The following is an 18,540-nucleotide window of genomic DNA, read 5'->3' as shown; positions in this document are numbered from 1 at the left end:
CTACCAGAGCATAACAGCTGAAGGAATGGCATGCCTCATATATGTCCATTTATCACGGAATGCCTCTTTCGAAAATCCAGTCCAAGTGCTTTTGCAGGAAGGCGATATTCTGACATATGTAGCTAGCAACAAGAGATTAATCCAGTAGGATATTGCATTAGCCAGAGCAGCACCTTTGTTGCCTAAACCAGATTTAAAGACGAGAATGCAGCAAGTGAATATATGCAGCAAAGTAGTGATTCCGGCGCTGAACATCATGGGGACCACATTGTTTTGGGCTTGTAGAAATCTAATATGACACTGGAGAAGCGCATAGGCGAAAATAGTCGGAATCATATAGCGAGAATAACTTCCTGCTTCGGCTGCTATTTCCGGATCTTGTCCCAATAATATAAGACTATGTCCTGCATTAGCCCAAATGCAGGCCAAAGGAACACTGGATAGTAGAAGAACAAGCATTGCCCTTTGCATATGGATACCGAGCATATGAAATTGCTTTGCTCCATATGATTGCCCACATAAAGTGTCCAATGCACTTCCCATTCCCATCTGCTCTAGCAAGATGCAGTTTGAAATTCAGAGAAAATAACTATAAGGGTAAATTTCTATGAACATTATAAGCCAGACAATAACCCATCCAAACTGAACTTGGTTCCATATGTATCAATTACAGATGCTGGTAAAGTATCTAGTAAATGAAAACCTATCTTACATGTCCTCGAGTGGATGGTTGAGGCATAGGAGTAACAACCTGAGTATTTTAGGTTCGAATCTTAGTACTCCAACCTTGATGGTAGGATTACCCGACAAGTGTCTATGGACTGTAACACGCGGTTCGATTGATTGGTCGAGGTACGCACGGGTTCAGCCAATGTTGTCAAAGGCAAAGAGCGTTAAAAAACACTCCAGGACAGCCAGAGAGCTTTAAGCGCAAAAAACAATAAAAGTGTGGGCTTTAGTAAAAAAAGAAAAAAAAAAGGCTCAACGAAGAAACAAATAAGAATCTTTATATATGTGTGTAATGCAAGATAAAAGTAACAACTTCATTCATAATGATTTCCTCAACAATTAATATTTACTTGGCACATTTATTGTTTAATTCTGTTCTATTCAAGATAGAACTTATGGCCAATGAGACGCACTGCCTACACTGAAGCGCAGCCTAAGTGCCGCAAATTGCCAACCCTAAGCTTCTCTGAGCTTCAGCGCGCCTCGTATGAGCCTTTGGCAACACTAACCAGGCAACAGCCGTCAATAAGCAAAAAAGGGGCATCTTTTACTTGCACCTCCTAGCATTTTGATCTACATCAAATGCTCGGTCACCATTTTTGACATGGTAAAAGTCCATTTAACGTTTATCAATACAACAAATCACATTTAGTAACATGAGCTATAGATAGTAGAACAAACAATTATTCAAGCACCAGCAGTGCATTTTCCCTCTAACAAGCACGGGAAAACAAACATTTTGACCATTTCTTGACCTTTGTTTTTTCTTTTCCTAATACAACACAATACAATACGATACATGCATTATGAAACAATATGTAACAGCCATCCAAACAAGCTATAAAGGGGGGAAAGAAAGGAACTAACCAACAAGCTGAGACCAGTTACAGAGGCAAAGGAAGTAGCCATAGAAGCACCAGAAAGAGATAACTCTCCAAGATGACCAACAAACATTATAGATATCACCTGTAAGCAATAAAGTAAAAAATTAACTGACATAAGAGGCCCTGCTAATATCAATAGCCTCTTTGCTTCTCCAAAAATCTCATTTTTCTTGTTCTTAGAGTCTTTTTCAGTTTCTCCAATCAATGGACACTCAAGATCTTGATTACTCTCTTGTACATCCATTTTCCTCTAAATAGTATAAAGCTTTAAACAAATATTGAAGTTCATATAGGGGATAAAGAATAGGCAGAGTGTAATGGTACCCCAGTTCCAAGAAACTAAATAAATATATCTATATGGGTGTCTTGGAACATAAAATATTTAAAGGCTTAATGCATATGCAACCCTCTAAATTTTTTTTTTTTTTTTTTTTTTTTTCCCATTTTGACACCTTAATCTATTAGACCCTCTAAATCTGATTTTTATTAGAAGCAAAAATTAAATTGTGGTAATGAAGATGAAGTAATATTTTAGAAGTGTGGTAAGCTATTCTTTAGGTCATGGATGTATCGGTTTCTGCTGGCTCTGCTCTTCCACTGTCAGCGTAATTAAGAGCTTGCTTTTTTTCTTTCCCTCTCAATTGTTGCTAATCCTAGCTAAAAGATGACATAATTAAATTAGAATATATATTATCATGTTGTTACATTGAAGATAGAATACTATGTAAGTTAAATTATGTTTGATAGGAGTTAAATTGTGTTTGATAGACACACTTGAGGATGAGTTCAGAGGTTCAATTGGAACAACACTTAATTAAGCTGTCAAAATAAAAAAAAAAAAACAGGACAAGTTCAGGGGGCTGCATACGCATTAAGACATATTTAAATGAAACAACCCAACTAAGTTATCTTTGTGTGACCTATAAGTCGAATTCGAGTCGTGAAATAAATCAGGATTATCACTGAAGGGTTCGAAAAATAAAAATGTAGTGTCTAGAATTTGAATTTGGAACTTCATGATGAATTTTGAACCCCTAAACCAACATCTTCTCTTGTGTTCGGGGTATTCAAAATTTATATATGTAAATAAAAAAAATAAAAAAATATCTTATGGTATAATTTTTTGCCAAGGATGTTAGGGTGAACACCCTTCTCGGGCCCTAGATCCGCCCCTGACATCACATTCCCTTGGGATATTGCCCTTACCTGGACCTGCGTAAACGGAGGATGTTCTATATATGCACAGGCTTGCCTTTTTTTAACTTACATACACTAACTCAAGGATAATTTTAGTGTAATTTAACTTGTTGTATCATGTTATTTGTCTTATTTTTCTAGGTAAATAGTTATCTTCTAGGTGGCTAGATTCTGAAAATGTTCCTCTAAACTGTCAGTGTGTTGAAGTTAAACAAATTTTTTCGTTGGTACTATTTGTTCGAGTTTAACTTCTCTTTCACTGACAAATGTAAATAAACTTTTAAACTATCAGATCACCTGAACACTAGTATAAGTATGATCTGAACACTAGTATAAGTAAAGTAACTGCCATATGAACCCCTTCGCCGGAAAATTACACTACATACGTATGGTCAAAATTATTTTTTAAATATATATGAATTAGTAAATCATCATATTATACTAAAAGTAGAAAGGTCCTAAGCGTAAAGTTGAATTACGAAAATGCCCCTGAAAAATTAACAGACCGTTTTGCCCTTCCCTAAACTAGACCGGATACATGGTTAGAGCTTACCATTTCCACCTTTTAATGAGCTTTAATTGTTGGTCCTTTTAGCTTCTACCATTAAAATCATCCGTTCACAACCAAAAAAAAAAAAAAACTTTTTATATACAGTTTGTTCTTCTATATATTGGATGAGAAAATGTCAGTTCACTACTCTTTCATTTCATCTCTTTTCTTTCTTTACGTATTTTTTTATTAATTGGTTCATTCTTGTTTCTAATTAATGTATTGCTTTGTTTAGCTTTTCTCATTAGGTCTGATATAATGGCAGGTATAATTGATGCCAGTTATATTGACACTACATTTTAATACTTTTAATCGCCGTTTGATTTTATATTGAATTGTGCAATATTATATTTTACTAGTATACCTGTCGCGGATTTGAAAATAAATTCAATAGTTAAGCATCAATGTCATAATTTGATTCATCACCAATTTTAATTGTTTCATGATTCGTCTAACATTCTATAAAGTTCTTAGAAAGAATTTGTTAGAAGTATTTCACTTTTGTTAGAAACTTGTCAATTTAATATGAGAGAAGTCATTTAAAACAGAAAGCAAAAAATTAAAAAGAATTATGAAAAAGAAAAAATGTTAAAATTAAATTATGAGGATGCATTTGGTCAGATTTTTCCTTTCCTCTAAAAATATTTTTTAGTATTTTGTTTCTTAAAATGTAAGTTGTTTTATAATTCTGTTTCATAATATTATTAATTTCATTATTTAGAACACTTAAAATGAGCGATATAAATAGAAAAAAGAAATGCAAAGCAAAAAATCGAACTCGTCATTGATGGGATCAAATTCCCTAGTATCTACTACTTGTCTTTTTCTTTTTGTATTTTCCTTAAATTTATTTTCTTTAGTATATATTAATTCTATTTTTCTACTTAAATTTAAAATAATAATGTTTCATTATTATGTCTTACTATCTTCTTTCTTTTCTGCAAATGAATGTTCCAATCCATTAAAGTATACCATGCTAATTTCCTATAAATTGAATATAAACCAGCATCCAACACTAATAGAGTACATGGAGTAATTTTTTTAGCCAATAATCATTGATCTGAAAGTAGTTTTTTTGTTTTTCTTTTAAAACAATGCAAAAGTAGGTTTTGGGAAATTATGTCAACATCTTTTAGTTGGTTAAAAACGTAATTGCTTTGCTCACTCTCCTAATAGTCACCACAAGTTGAACACCACGTATATGTACATTATTATTTTTTATTCATATATAATCGAAGAAAATGTAGTTTGTATTCACTTTTAGGCCGATTAGAAACACCTTTAAGGTGGAGATAAAAATTGACAAAAATAAGACAACGTAACTCACGGGTTGATAAAGGTTGTTCACAAAGATAGCTTTCCTTAGTCTTTTCTGTCTGTTTTGTCTTTCAACTATGTTGAAAGTTTTACTTCATGGATTGTGATTAATGGGAGGAAAAATAGCGAGAAGGGAAAGAGGCGTAACCATAATTTTTTTTCCCACAAAAGAGGTGTGATGTGAGGATTAGTTGTAATAGGGAAGGGTTAAATACAAACTGAAAGAAAATTAAATAGTCATGACTTTTGAGATTTTAATTTTTTTTTTTGTTAAATAAGAGGTTTGTTTAAGATTGTCCGGTTTTGAAGCATGTCACGTCACCGTGATATATATATATAGATTATGTAGAATGGAAGCAAAATTGAATAAAAATCTAAGAGAAAAATAAAGAGGACAAAGACGGTTGAAGCTAAATTTGAAAAATTAAAAAGGAGAAAAAGAATGGAGACAAGTGGCGGACATCATGATGCCTAAATGATAAATTTCTTCACCACAACAGTGAATGCGGGAAGTTACGCACTGAACATATTTCCGACCAGAAAAAAACACTCTACCAATTTTTTTTGGACTCAGTTATTTTGTTTGGGTTTTTTTTCTACACCTATAAATATTCCATAAGCCATACTCTGGACAACTGAATTGGAAATTTTAGACATGAGAGAGCCTTGGTGACATTTAACTTGTTTTGATATTTTTATATGATTAAATTTTTTCTCCATGTCTATGTGGAGCTAACTTATGGGTTTTGGCTCAAACATAAAAGTTGACGTTTGATTATCGTTTATATCTATTGATTTTCCATCTTTGGGTTATTTATTTATTCTTGATCTTAATTGTTTGATTATTTGACAAAATAGTTAGACACTATCTGTGGCGTGTAAATTGAACTAGGGATAGGAAATTTGCATGCGTAATAAGAATAAAGAGAGTTTGTTCAATTAATCGTTATCGTTATAGTAGCCGAACAAATCGAAAATACTCATAAAGATCAAGATAGTAACCCATAGGTAGCCGATTTGAAGACTAATCGATTGTTAGTGGTCATAGCTCCTAGATCTATCTCTTCTCCAAGAAAAATCCGCTCTTTCTGGTTGAAGTTCATTATTTGTTTTATTTTATTTTTAGTTATTTAATAATTATATCTTGAGATTTTACTATTGTGTAGATAATTAGTATCGCTTAATTTAGTAAATAGTTAATCATAGTGGTAGTTTTATATTACTTATACGACCGTAAGTTTATTTTCATGTGCATCGGCTTGCTGTTTCAAAGGTTTCCTCTTTAATTTCATTCTTTAATTCAATTAATTTTACTTTTCTTTTCATAATTTCCTTTTAAGTTTTCACTTCTGATAAATTAATAGAACATGTATTGGAATTGCTGGATGGAGGTTCTTTTTTTGCACTCTCCAATTATTGAGGCATATATATTTTACACCTTAAGTTAAAAATTGATTTATCAAAATATCCTTGTTACCTAATTTGTCCTTGCTGTTAAATGTTTGTTTGACCTGTTGCTGCGTGAACGTGTGGATTAGGATATGAAGTTGGCAATTTAATTTGGATCCATTAAATGATAAATTTTGGCAACCTAAGCCCTTAAACCTGCGTGTGAATTGGAAATGGAGTTGGACAAATTGGTATCATACTAAATGCTAACTTATGGCTAAAGTGAATGTGTGTTTGGTAAACTTTTGATGATTCAGCCGTTTTAAAAATCATCTTATCTGCCGAAGAAAATGATCAAGATTAGCAACAATTCTAATTATTTTGAGCCTATAAAAAGATCTATAAATCAGTAAAATGCATAATCATCACGTTTAGAAGCAACAGTAAAGAAAAGTGGTAGTTTCACCAGGTAAGTTTATTTTTCTTTGTTACGTACTACGAGTATTCATGAAACTAAATCTTGTTTATGCTTAATTTTATGATATGAAGCAAAACTCTCTACCTTATCGGGTTATCGTGTTATATTATTTCGTTATACAATTATACTTATATAGGAGTATATGATTTAACTAATATTCTTTTGCCAAACTTACAAATGGAAGGATTCATATTTTCGGATCAGACAAAAGGTTCCAGGACATGCAACTATGATATCAATAAAAGTTTTGATGTACCTGTAATAATTAAGTATCTCTATCACAAATAACTACTAAATACTTTTTTGTCGCTTTACATCATGAAATTGACAACGATATACTAAACCATCCATAGGAAGACATATGTAGAACACATGCATGTAACACTACTCCCTTTATGAACAAAATCCGGATTTATACTCAATCCATGTTTCAATACGTGTAGATATATGATACTTTGTGTTAAGACTATCACAATTCACAATATGGAATCAATTTCATCTATTAAACTTGTAAATGTTTTCACTAATTCTGAATGTTGTCAATAGCATTCAGAATAATTCAGAACTATGAGCATCTTGCCATATAATTTGGAAGAAAAAAACTGTCTCCTACATTTCAAGTGTCATTCTGCATTTCCTTCTATGCTAGTTAGCTCTGGAGTCACCCTATCAGCTGCCTTCTTTGCCTACAAAATTCGGAAATTCAAATTAAGGAGAAATCAAACACCAGTGATCTATGTTGCGACTTAATAAAATTAAGTAACTAAATGATCAGTTCTCTTTAACAGTTTAAACTTTTAGATGAGTTGGTAACATAGAGTTCAAGTGGAAATTATGAACGGATTAGATTATGACGAGTCATATAAGGGTTAAAAACATGAGCCATTTACCTCTTTTTCCCAATTTGTCTGCAGAGTAACTATTAAAAGAAGTAGTGCTTGTGCAAAGATGGCAAGAGTGATTCCCAACCATAGTACCTGAAAATCATATCATCATAAATTTTTTCCATACTTCCGAAGACGGAAATGCCAAGAAAATGAGAAGCTTGAAGGAGTACGCAAGGGCGGAGCTACCCTTGCCCGAGGGGTGTCAGCGCCCCTTCGCTGGAAAATTACATTGTATAGATAGGTAAAATTTTGGTTCTATAGGTATGTATACCAGTGTTGACACCCCTTGACACAAGTTGAAGACTTAGCGTAGTAGTTAAGGGGTTGCAAAAAGTCCCTAAGGTCACGGGTTCAAACGTAGGTCACGAATGTTATCTATATATTTTGACACTTCTTAATATTAATCCTCACTCCGCCACTGGGAGTACGTACCTTTCCACCAGAATGGTAGACAAAAGCTAATATAACACCTGCAGGTATTCCGAAAAGGTAATAAGCTCCCAAGTGTATGACTGCCCCTATCTTTTGCCAACCACACCCTCTCCCAATGGTTGTGAAATCGCTTGATATAAACAAAAATTCATTTATACCTCATGAAAATGATGGAATATTTTAGTGCACCAGGTGCATGTATATATCTTGCTAATGGTATGATTATGAAATAACTTGTTATATTAATGTATAGGCAAAATATAACTCCTACACAAATAAAATGTGAAGGAAATCAAATATTGATATGAATTTTGTTTATTCTAATAGATATTGTCAAGATTTTGTTGTCTATACAAAATGCAGTGATATTTGTATGATCTACATGAAGTTTGTACGATCTCGATCAATTATTTATTTACAAGTGTATGTCTTCCATATTATGTTATTCGATAAGATAGTTAATAATTACCACTCGGCAAGTCACTCAAAAAATTTTAGTGACTATGGGAAGAGGAGAATGTATGGTTAATATCAATAACTCAACACATTTAGGAAGAAGTGTGGTCTCTTCTTGAAGACAAAGATTCTAACAATATTGAAAGCTAAGGCGGATGGAGACAGAACAAACACATTTCACCAAAATTCTTTTTCACACATGATCTTCAACAAAATGGTGAAATTGATGTTCAACAAATTCGGTGAAAGTGATAATTTGGCGGATTTATTTACTAAGGGGGTTGCCAACATCAATATTCAAGAAATTGATCCGCATGATTGGAATAGGCCCTCACCGAGATACAAAATAATGCTCCTATTAGGAAGAGTAAAATACTTGCTACACTCTATTTTCCTTAACCAAGATTTTGTCCCACTGGGTTTTCCTGATAAGGTTTTTAATGAGGCAGCAAGCAATGCATATTAGGAATAACTTGTATATTTTTTCTTCACTAAAATTTTATCTTGTACATGGACATCTTAGGGGGAGTGTTATGAATAAATTAAGTGGATGACCATGTGGTCCACTACTACTACTGTAGCAAGTTTGCCTTTGCAAGTCACTATATTTTAAGACTTTATATATAGCCATGTATAATTGATGGAATATACACAATTCAGAATAGAAAGAAACGCAGCACTAATACACTTGCTTCTTATGCTCTCTCTCTTCGTTTTGAAACTTCATTTTCATTACTCTCCTTTTGTTTTATAACATAGCTTTATTTCTTGGAAATAGAAATAGCCAATCAACTTCAGCCTTAGCATAACTGATGACATCATCACTAAAGAAAGAGAAGTCCAAGATGCTTTGAGAAGAGTCCGGAACTAAAATGCCCCAAAAAAATTATTTTCTCCAACCAAAATACCCCATAAAAAAAAATATTACAAAACTACCCTTAGTTGCGGATTTTATTTCGCTCTCACCTATAAAAAAATTCCATCTAACAATCATTTTGAACCAAAATACCCGTTAAGTGCTTTAGTGCAATAAAATACGTACGCGCTATGCTTTAGAATATTCTCTCTCATATAAACGATTTTCTTGCGCCTATAGCGCTCCACTTTAAACCCATCGGGTTCCACCACTGGTCCCTCCAGTGGCCAAAAAAAAAAAAAATGAAAACGCCATTGGAGGCGAATCCGAGGTGGTCCCCACATCCAAAAACGTCATTTTCTATTAAATTTCGTCCGGAAAGTTTAGATTCTCGGTATATTCAAGTCAAGGAGCAAGATTCTAAGTTCGAATTTTGGGAAAAAGCGGCGTACAACTCGATTAAAATAACTTTACAAAAAATCTTCGATTAAGGTTTTCTACTATGAACTTTTGTTATTATTTTGTTATATACATTATATTCTAAGCATGCTTAACATTTAATCCTTGCCCTTTTCCAAAAAAAAAAAAAATCATTTTTTTTGTTCTTGTTCGGATCGGTGGCTTTTGCCCTAAGCACGTTCGATTTTTATTTTTGTTTAATTCATTATTTGTTAAATATTTATGAATTGTTAATTTGTTAAATGTTTATGAATTGTTAATTTGTTATATGTTTATGAGTTGTTAATTTGTTAATTATTTATGAATTGTTAATGAATTATTATTTTGTTAATTGATTATTTGTTAAATATTGATTATGAATTTATTAGTTGTTAAATATTGTTTATGAATTGAAAGAAGTTGATTGGTAATGAATTATTATGTTGTTAACACATTGTTTGGATGATTGTTATGTATTATTTTGACATTTATTGTATTGTGTTGTATTGTATAGGACCAAATCAGTGGTTACATAAAATAGGACCTTTCGTCGTTACATAACAATAAAATTAAAGTAACAATCAAAGCAAACATTGTATTTAAACTAACAACATAATATAATACAATAGGTAACAATAACATCCAAACAAGTTACAAATGATTATGAATTGTTAATCTATATAATTTTAAAAGCGTAAATATATATGTTAAATAAAAAAAGATTATCTTAAAAAGAATAGTTAAAGTTCTTCTTTTCATAAATACATAAGCTAACGAAAAAAATGTAAAGTTTGTAGGAAAATATGTGGTTGACGAATATACTCTTTTAGTTTAATTTTATCGTAGTTGTGTTAGCTATTTGGTCAACTAAAAATATATCACATATTCAAAATAGAGTTCTAAACAAATATTACTGCTAAATTTCGATTCCCAAACTAATTAACTTAACAAGTCTTTGCCATCACATAATTCAAATGTAATTAACTTAAAAATCTTTGCCATCGCATATGTGTCCTTACTATCACATATTAAATTTACTGCATATCCCATGTTAATTATTCACAAGATATAATACTACATAATTTACATATTCCCTACAAATTATTAATTAGTTAATATAATTTATCTTTCATTTCAAGAATAATGACTAATTTAGTTTGTACAGACCGGACTCTTTCATGGATCTGAATGTTACCCTTGGGCTCGATGTTCCCCCGGCACCCGATGCTCACCCAGGGCTCGATGATCACCCGGGGCCCGCTGTTCACCCAAGGCCTCGATAGATCGGTATTGTCTTTGCAAGACAATCATAGGTCGAGTTATTATGGGCCAGGAGTACTATAGGGATATCTACTAGGCTCCGTCCCCGCAGGCCGGCAGAGAGCGTGGACTCTTTTACGCGAGCACCCCCACACCTCGTGTGTTGGAGATATTGTTTCGGGCAAAGCATCTACCGTTGCGTGTCCGTTGATCGGGTACAAGATGATTGGGCGCTCATCACGGCCATGGTTGAGCGGTGGAGGCCGGAGACACATACCTTCCATCTTCGCACCGGGTGAGGCCACGATTACCCGGGATGTGAGGTCCTCTTTGGATTGCGGGTAGATGGAGAGCCACTATACACTCGGTACGAGCCTCCTCCTAGTCAGACGTGGGCGACAGAGTTGACTAGGCTCATCCACTTCATGCCTGATGTCGAGGGCTAAATTTCAGGACAGAGTCGGGTTAAGATTAGTGCACTCTGTACTTATTTGGAGGGTCTGAATCCGTTTGATGACGACACCCGCAGACGATGTGGATCGTCATGCCCGTTTGTACCTCGCTTATTATTCGGGGGCATGCTTGTTCCCGAACTCATTGGGTGCCTTTGTCGGCTTACGTTATTTGATTTTCTTGGAGCATCCGGACCGCACGAGGAGACTACGAGTGGGGTAGTCTTTGTTTTGGCGTATCTTTACATATGCCTGTGCCGAACGTCTATTGGTGTTGTCAGAGATGTGTGTGAATTTTTTTCTCTTCTCCAGGTAATATTTTAAGTGTGTCTTCCTTTAATGTAGAAAAACCTCTTGAAATGGCAACTTAAAAATTATATTTTCTAATATCGCTTACGATTATGGGCGTGGGGAGAGGATGTCGCCTTTTCGGCCGTGCCTAGGCATCACCTCGAGATTGACATGCCTTATGCGAGGAGGTGGACAGCGGGTTTTGACCGGGATGTGGATACGCACCATAGTATTCTTCCATTCTGGGACCAGCTTGATCACATAACGGACGATGCGGTAAATCTATTTAAATTTACATTAATAATTTAATTAAACATCTTTTCTACTTGGTGATCAACGATTTGTATTTATATGTTATGCAGCTATTTATATATATGGATGTCGTACGGCTCGCTATATTAGATGGTTTGCGGCCTTCCGTAGGGAGAGGTCGGGGGGGGTTTGGAGGTGGCGGTATCCATTGATACACCCAGGACATCGTAAGGATCACGTGAGCGTGTGCTCGGCGCTTTGGGCATACACGTAGTATACCCCCGACGTCCGTCATGAAGCTTCGACACTTTGCCGGCGGACGATCGGGTGCGTCATCGATGATGATTTTCGCTTTCATGGATGTCCGGCTCCACCGTTGGGAGAACGAGTTTGGGCACTTTAGCGGTGGTCGGCCATTTGACTCCCGTGAGCATTACGTACGGCGGTATCATCGAGATCACACGCCGATTGATCGGCAACCCGGCTTTGCGTCCCCGGGATGTAGGATACTCAGCACTCGCGGGGCAGTACGAGGCATTGGTAAGTTTATCGTATTTAGATTTATTTAATTGCATTAATTGTTATGTTTTAAAAAATAGCTTTTTTTTCTGTTGAACACAAATACAGCTAGTGGTCGTACAGCGTTTACGCATCTTGGGGTTAAAGCATATACCTTACCACGGCTTGCAGGGCTTGCGGTGGAGATGGTATGGATATCGGAGGATGGTATCCGGCAGACAGGCGAGATTAGGGGCAGGGAGGAGCCTTTTTCGGAGGCTGAGTATCAGGCAGCGCTAGGAAGAGGAAGAGATCGTGTTGAGGACGCCGCGCGCGTGAGGCCGCGGTCTTTGCGTGACCAGTGGTGGAGGATACCATCTGGTAGATGAGGACGATCCCATTCCAGAGGGCGTTCACGGTCTAGTCCATCCGCAACCGTTCCAGGCCAGTGGGTCCACAGGAGCAACCCATTCAGGAGCATTCTCATCAGCCTACCAAGGCAGAGGTGTCTTCTCATGAGACTACTGAGGCGCATGTAAGATTTTTACTTGAAATTAATTTTATTCAATATAAGGTAAATATTTATTTAATTTTTATAATCTTTACTTGGACGTCGGACAACATCTCGTCCATGAGACTACCTTATATTCACCACCACACCCATCTGTGAGCCTACCACGCCCGTCGACACACACGTGGTTTGATTAAATAAATAACGTTAATGTATTCAATATAAATAAGAAATGGTACTAATTATTATATACTTTTCGTGTTCATCCTTTCGGCCGAGGGTGGCGACTCCGACGAGGAAGAGGTCGAGTTTCCGCACCTAACTCAAATGAGGTTCCGAGCGTGCTAGCGGGACTAGATCCCAAGAAGAAGCACGTTCTAGTTAAGGGCGGGGGGCTAGGGGAAGAGAGATGATCATGACTTGGAGCGCCCTGCTATTAAGAGAAAAAAGGGCGATGGAGACGATGGCGAGGGCGGTGGGGATAGTATGAGCCTTAGGCCTAGGGATAGTCTCCGCATACTACACGTGGGACCCATCCTCGATAGTGTATATACATTAGTGTTGTACAATTTATTGTAAATATTATATATTTTTTGCATATTTATACATATTATTTTAGTCTTTATTATTGTTTATAGCTTCACATCCTAAATTGATAATTAAAAAAAAAAACGTGACACATTCGAAATAAAGTTAAGCATTAATTTAAAAATAAGACGAAACCCTAAAAGATAAATAACGTAAAGCTAATGATTACAAATCTTGAAATAAAAAAAGGACTTCGAATACTTTTCAAACCACTAAAACGACAATCCAAAGTATTGCGTATTCTTGATGTATTGAGCCTATTTTATTAGTTGTACAAATATAAGTAGGGTTCTATATAAAATATTGAAGTTCTGGAGTCTCAAAGCATGATTAATATACGGCTAAATTACGTAAAAAGGAGTGAAAATGTAATAAGAGGCTGGTTTTGGAAAATAACGGCATAGCGCAAGAAAATAATGCGCTATAGATGAGAGACAAATTCCTATAGCGCAGTATTTTACTGTGCTAAAGCACTCAACGGGCCCATTAGAGTTAAGTGCTAAATACTGCGCTAAAGCACTTAACGGTTCCGTTACGGTTAAGTGTTTTAATGCAGTAAAATACTGCGCTAAAGGTAGTTTTGTAATATTTTTTTTTTGTCGGGGTATTTTGATTCAAAATGATTTTTTTGGGGCATTTTGGTTCCGGACTCCTTTGAAAATGAATTTATAAACAAAATTCATAATTCCTGTCTTCTTAGACCTTGGAGGAAGACTGTTGTGTCACGGATGAAAAATTCGCCAATCCGAACCCCTTCCATCCACTTCGCTCCGCCCCTAGACGAACCCGCGACTTTTGTAGGACAAAAAAAAAAAAGTTGAACCAAATTAATATAAAAAAAAAAAAAACATAAATAGGATTCACGCACTAATTTAGTGCGTGAAAGGACCAAACTGCAAAAATAACAGTTTGGTCTTTCACTCACAAAATTTGTACATGAATGAGGCCTGCATTTTGTCAGACTTCTTTGCTCTCTTTCCTTGCACCATCTTCAACCATTCTCTTCATTTTCTTCTTCTTATTAATTACTTTTCCTCCTCTTTTTTTTTTTTAATTTTTTTTTTTTATGGTGAACAAATAAATGGGTCCTTTTTTTTTTTTTTTAAGTTGAGAATCAAAGAATATTGAGAACACATATAGATTTTTTGACGGTGCATCTTTTATTCTTTTTAATTCTTCTTTTTGTTTTCTCAAGTATTATTTTGCTAGGATCTTGGTCTATCTATCATTTTGATTTATCTTTCTCTGTTTCCTTGTGTATAGTTCATTTTGGGGGTCCTAATCAAAATGACTCAATAAAAATCAAGTGAACTAAAATATCCCAACAAAAAAAAGTTACGGAGACGGAGCCAGTTAAGCTTTAGCGCAAGATTTTACTACGCTAAAGTTTTTTTTTTTTTTGTATAGCGCAATATTTTTCTTGCGCTATAGCTAGTAATCGAAGAAAAAATTTGGTAAACTTTTTTTTTTTTTGAAAAAAACTTAGTGTTTTTTCCATACTTTGACCAACGATTAGTCGTGTGTCAAGACTCCGAAACGTTAATATTTTATATAGAACACGATATTTTTTACGCATACAATAATGTAGGCCCAATACATCAAGGATACATAGACGTTCGGATAGTCATTTTACGGGTTGAAAAGGTGCCCGAAGTAAGTTTTGTTTGAAAAAAACTTAGTGTTTTTTTCATACTTTGACCAACGATTAGTCGTGTGTCAAGACTCAAACGTCAATATTTTATATAGAACTCGATATTTTTTACGCGTACAATAATGTAGGCCCAATACATCAAGGATACATAGACGTTCGGTTAGTCATTTTACGGGTTGAAAAGGTGCCGAAGTAAGTTTTGTTTGAAAAAACTTAGTGTTTTTTCCATACTTTGACCAAGCGCAAAGTTATGACCATCTAAAGTTTGACCACTTTACAACTAGTTTTTCACCTTATATTTTTTAGAATTAGATTTATATTCAAAATAAAGTTATGTCTTGATTAAAAAATAACACGCTTAAATCAAAACCTTAAAAAATAAAATACTTAAACCTTAAACAAAACTTACTTCGGGCACCTTTTCAACCCCTACAATGACTATCCGAACGTCTATGTATCCTTGATGTATTGGGCCTACATTATTGTACGAGAAAAAAATATCAAGTTCTATATAAAATATTGACGTTTTGGAGTCTTGACACACGACTAATCGTTGGTCAAAGTATGGAAAAACACTAAGTTTTTCAACAAAACTTACTTCGGGCACCTTTTCAACCCTAAAATGATCGTCCGAACGTCTATGTATCCTTGATGTATTGGGCCTACATTATTGTACGCGAAAAAATATCGGGTTCTATATAAAATATTGACGTTTCGAGTCTTGATACGAGACTAATTGTTGGTCAAAGTATGAAAAAAACACTAAGTTTTTTCAAATAAAACTTACTTCGGCACCTTTTCAACCCTAAAATGACTATCCGAACGTTTATGTATCCTTGATGTATTGGGCCTACATTATTGTACGCGAAAAAAATATCAGGTTCTATATAAAATATTAACGTTTCGAAGTCTTGACACACGACTAATCATTGGTCAAAGTATGAAAAAAACACTAAGTTTTTTCAAAAAAAAAAAAAGTTTACCAAATTTTTTTCTTCAAAGCTATAGCCTTGAAAAATCTCGCGCTATGCAAAAAAAATTCTTTAGCGTAGTAAAATATCAAGCGCTAAAGCGGATAACGGCTCCATCTCCGTAACTTTTTTTTGTTAGTATTTTAGTTCACTTAATTTTTTATTGAGTCATTTTGGTTCGGACCCCAAAATGAACTATACATAGTGAAACAGAAAGATAAATCAAACGTATTAGATAGACCAAGATCACAGCGGAATAATAACAGAAAACAAAAAGAAGAATTAAAAGGAATAAAAGGTGCACCCGTCAAAAAATCTATATGTGTTCTCAATATTCTTTGATTCTCAACTTAAAAAAAGACCCATTTATTTGTTCACCATAAAAAATAAAAAAAAAATAAAAGAGGAGGAAAAGTAATTAATAAGAAGAAGAAAATGAAGGGAATGGTTGAAGATGGTGCTAAGGAAAGAGAGCAAAGAAGTTTGACAAAATGCAGGCATCATTCACGCACAAATTTTGTGCGTGAAAGGCCAAATTGTTACTTTTGCAGTTTGGTCCTTTCACGCACTAAATTAGTGCGTGAATCCTATTTATGTTATTTACTTTTTTTGTATTAGTTTGGTTCATTTTTTTTTTTGTCCTACAAAAGTCGCGAGTTCCCCCTGGACCCCACGCCTTCTTTTGCGCTACCTACTTCCATCAATCTCCCTCTATATAAAGAACTGAAAAATCCCATTGTAAAATCACCAAAAACCACACTATTCTCTTCTGTTTTTACCACTTTCTTCTGGTTACAATGGTTGGAGGAGCCATAAATATTAAGTTAACTATAGAAGGAAAAGTTCCAGCACAAAAGAAGATCAATGTTTCTATAGGGGTCACTGAGACTTATAAGGCTGGGTTTGTTTTGGGGAGCAGTGGACGTGCAGGTTATAAAGGGGACGCTACTTATAAATCTACTCGCAAAGTGAATGGCAAGGTTCATTCTGGTGAAATACAAAAGAGCTCAAGTACTTATAAGTACTCTGGTGGTTCTTCTAGCAGGGTCACTGAGACTTATGAGGTTAGGTTTGTCGATGGGCGCAGTAGACGTGAAGAGTATAGAGAGGAAACTCATTATAAGTCTACTCACAAAGTGAATGGCAAGGCTCATTCTGGTGACATACAAAAGAGCTCAAGAACTTCTAAATACAAGGCTGTTGATCGGCGCAGCGGACGTGAAGAGTGTAGAGAGGAAGCTAATTATAAGTTTTCTTACAAGGTGAATGGAAAGGGTCATGGTGTTACTACTGAGGTTAAGACTAGTGTCAAGTGCAAGAAGACTACTACTTATGATAATTCCAACAAGTACAAGCGCATTACTAATTATTAGGGTCAGTATTTTATTTTTGATAATTGTGATGTCTGAATCAGCTTGTGTGGACCTCGATTAATGTTTTTTATGTTATTATTGGGTGAATGTTTTTATGTTTATGTTGGTTTTAAGTCTTTGGAGTGATCACTTCGGTATTTCAAGAATATGATTGTGCAATTTGATTTCACTATGGCTTTAATTTTATGATGGTTGGATATGTTATTTTTGGATTTGCTTACCTAAAATTACGAAAAAATTATGATAAAAATGGTCTCTTCTTTTGGAACTCACATTTGGAGGTCCAGTTATTGTTATTATTTTTTTTTTTTGTCTATTTTGGTGTCTGTGTAGATTTTTGAGGTGTAGATATTGCTATTTTTTTGTCTACTTCTAGTGTCTGGTGCAAATTTTAGTGTTGTGATTCCTGGGATGTGATGGGACTTTTTTTTGATGTTTCTGATTAAATCTTTTCATTTTTGGTGTCTGGTACAATTTTTAGTATTATTGCTCCTAAAATTTGGTGGGACTTTTCTGGCGTTTCTGGTTAGATCATCTTCTTCTTTTTTCACAGTTCTTGCTAAATCTAAGAGTGAATGTTTCTATAGTAGAAATATAGACTATGTTTCACCAAAAGAAAATGATTTTGGTCAAATGCAAAAGGAGAAAATAAGATATTTTGGCCTCTTACAATTTGAATAGAAGAAAATAAATTTTTCAGATCTCTTATGTGATTTTTTCAGATTTTTTACATGTAAAAATAAAAATCTCTTATAAAAAGGTGATTAAACTAAAAAAAAAATTGTAATAATGACTTGGTTCTTCTAGCATGATCACTGAGACTTACAAGGCCGGTTGATTTTGTCGTTAGGCGCAGTGGAAGCTAATATAAATCTACTTACAAAATGAATGATAAAGCTCATGGTGTTATTACGGAGTTTGAGACTAGTGTCAAGTGCAAAAATACTACTATGATAATTTTAACAAATCCAACTACAAGAAGGTTAATTATTATTAATTAGTTTTATTTTTTCTATGTTATTGTTAAATATATATTTAAGTAGACTGTGGTTTGAGTTTTTTTTTTTTCTTAGTCTTCCA

At 34.5% G+C, this 18,540-nt stretch overlaps 1 protein-coding gene across 1 annotated transcript; it reads right to left on the bottom strand.

Annotated features, from left to right (window-relative positions):
* LOC132039216 (protein DETOXIFICATION 16-like) lies at window positions 1-1,967 on the bottom strand. Its single transcript, XM_059429750.1, has 2 exons — window positions 1,597-1,967; window positions 1-549 (listed from the first exon to the last, which is right to left on the bottom strand). Exons 1-2 carry the CDS (start codon window positions 1,855-1,857, stop codon window positions 1-3), a joined length of 810 nt encoding a protein of 269 aa, XP_059285733.1. The 5' UTR covers window positions 1,858-1,967.
* Between the last annotated feature and the right edge of the window lie 16,573 nt (window positions 1,968-18,540).

This window comes from Lycium ferocissimum, chromosome 12, assembly GCF_029784015.1.
Source record: "Lycium ferocissimum isolate CSIRO_LF1 chromosome 12, AGI_CSIRO_Lferr_CH_V1, whole genome shotgun sequence".
Classification (NCBI taxonomy): domain Eukaryota; kingdom Viridiplantae; phylum Streptophyta; class Magnoliopsida; order Solanales; family Solanaceae; genus Lycium; species Lycium ferocissimum.
The sequence above is the reverse complement of the archived record's forward strand: the minus strand, read 5'-3'. Positions and strand labels throughout refer to the sequence as shown.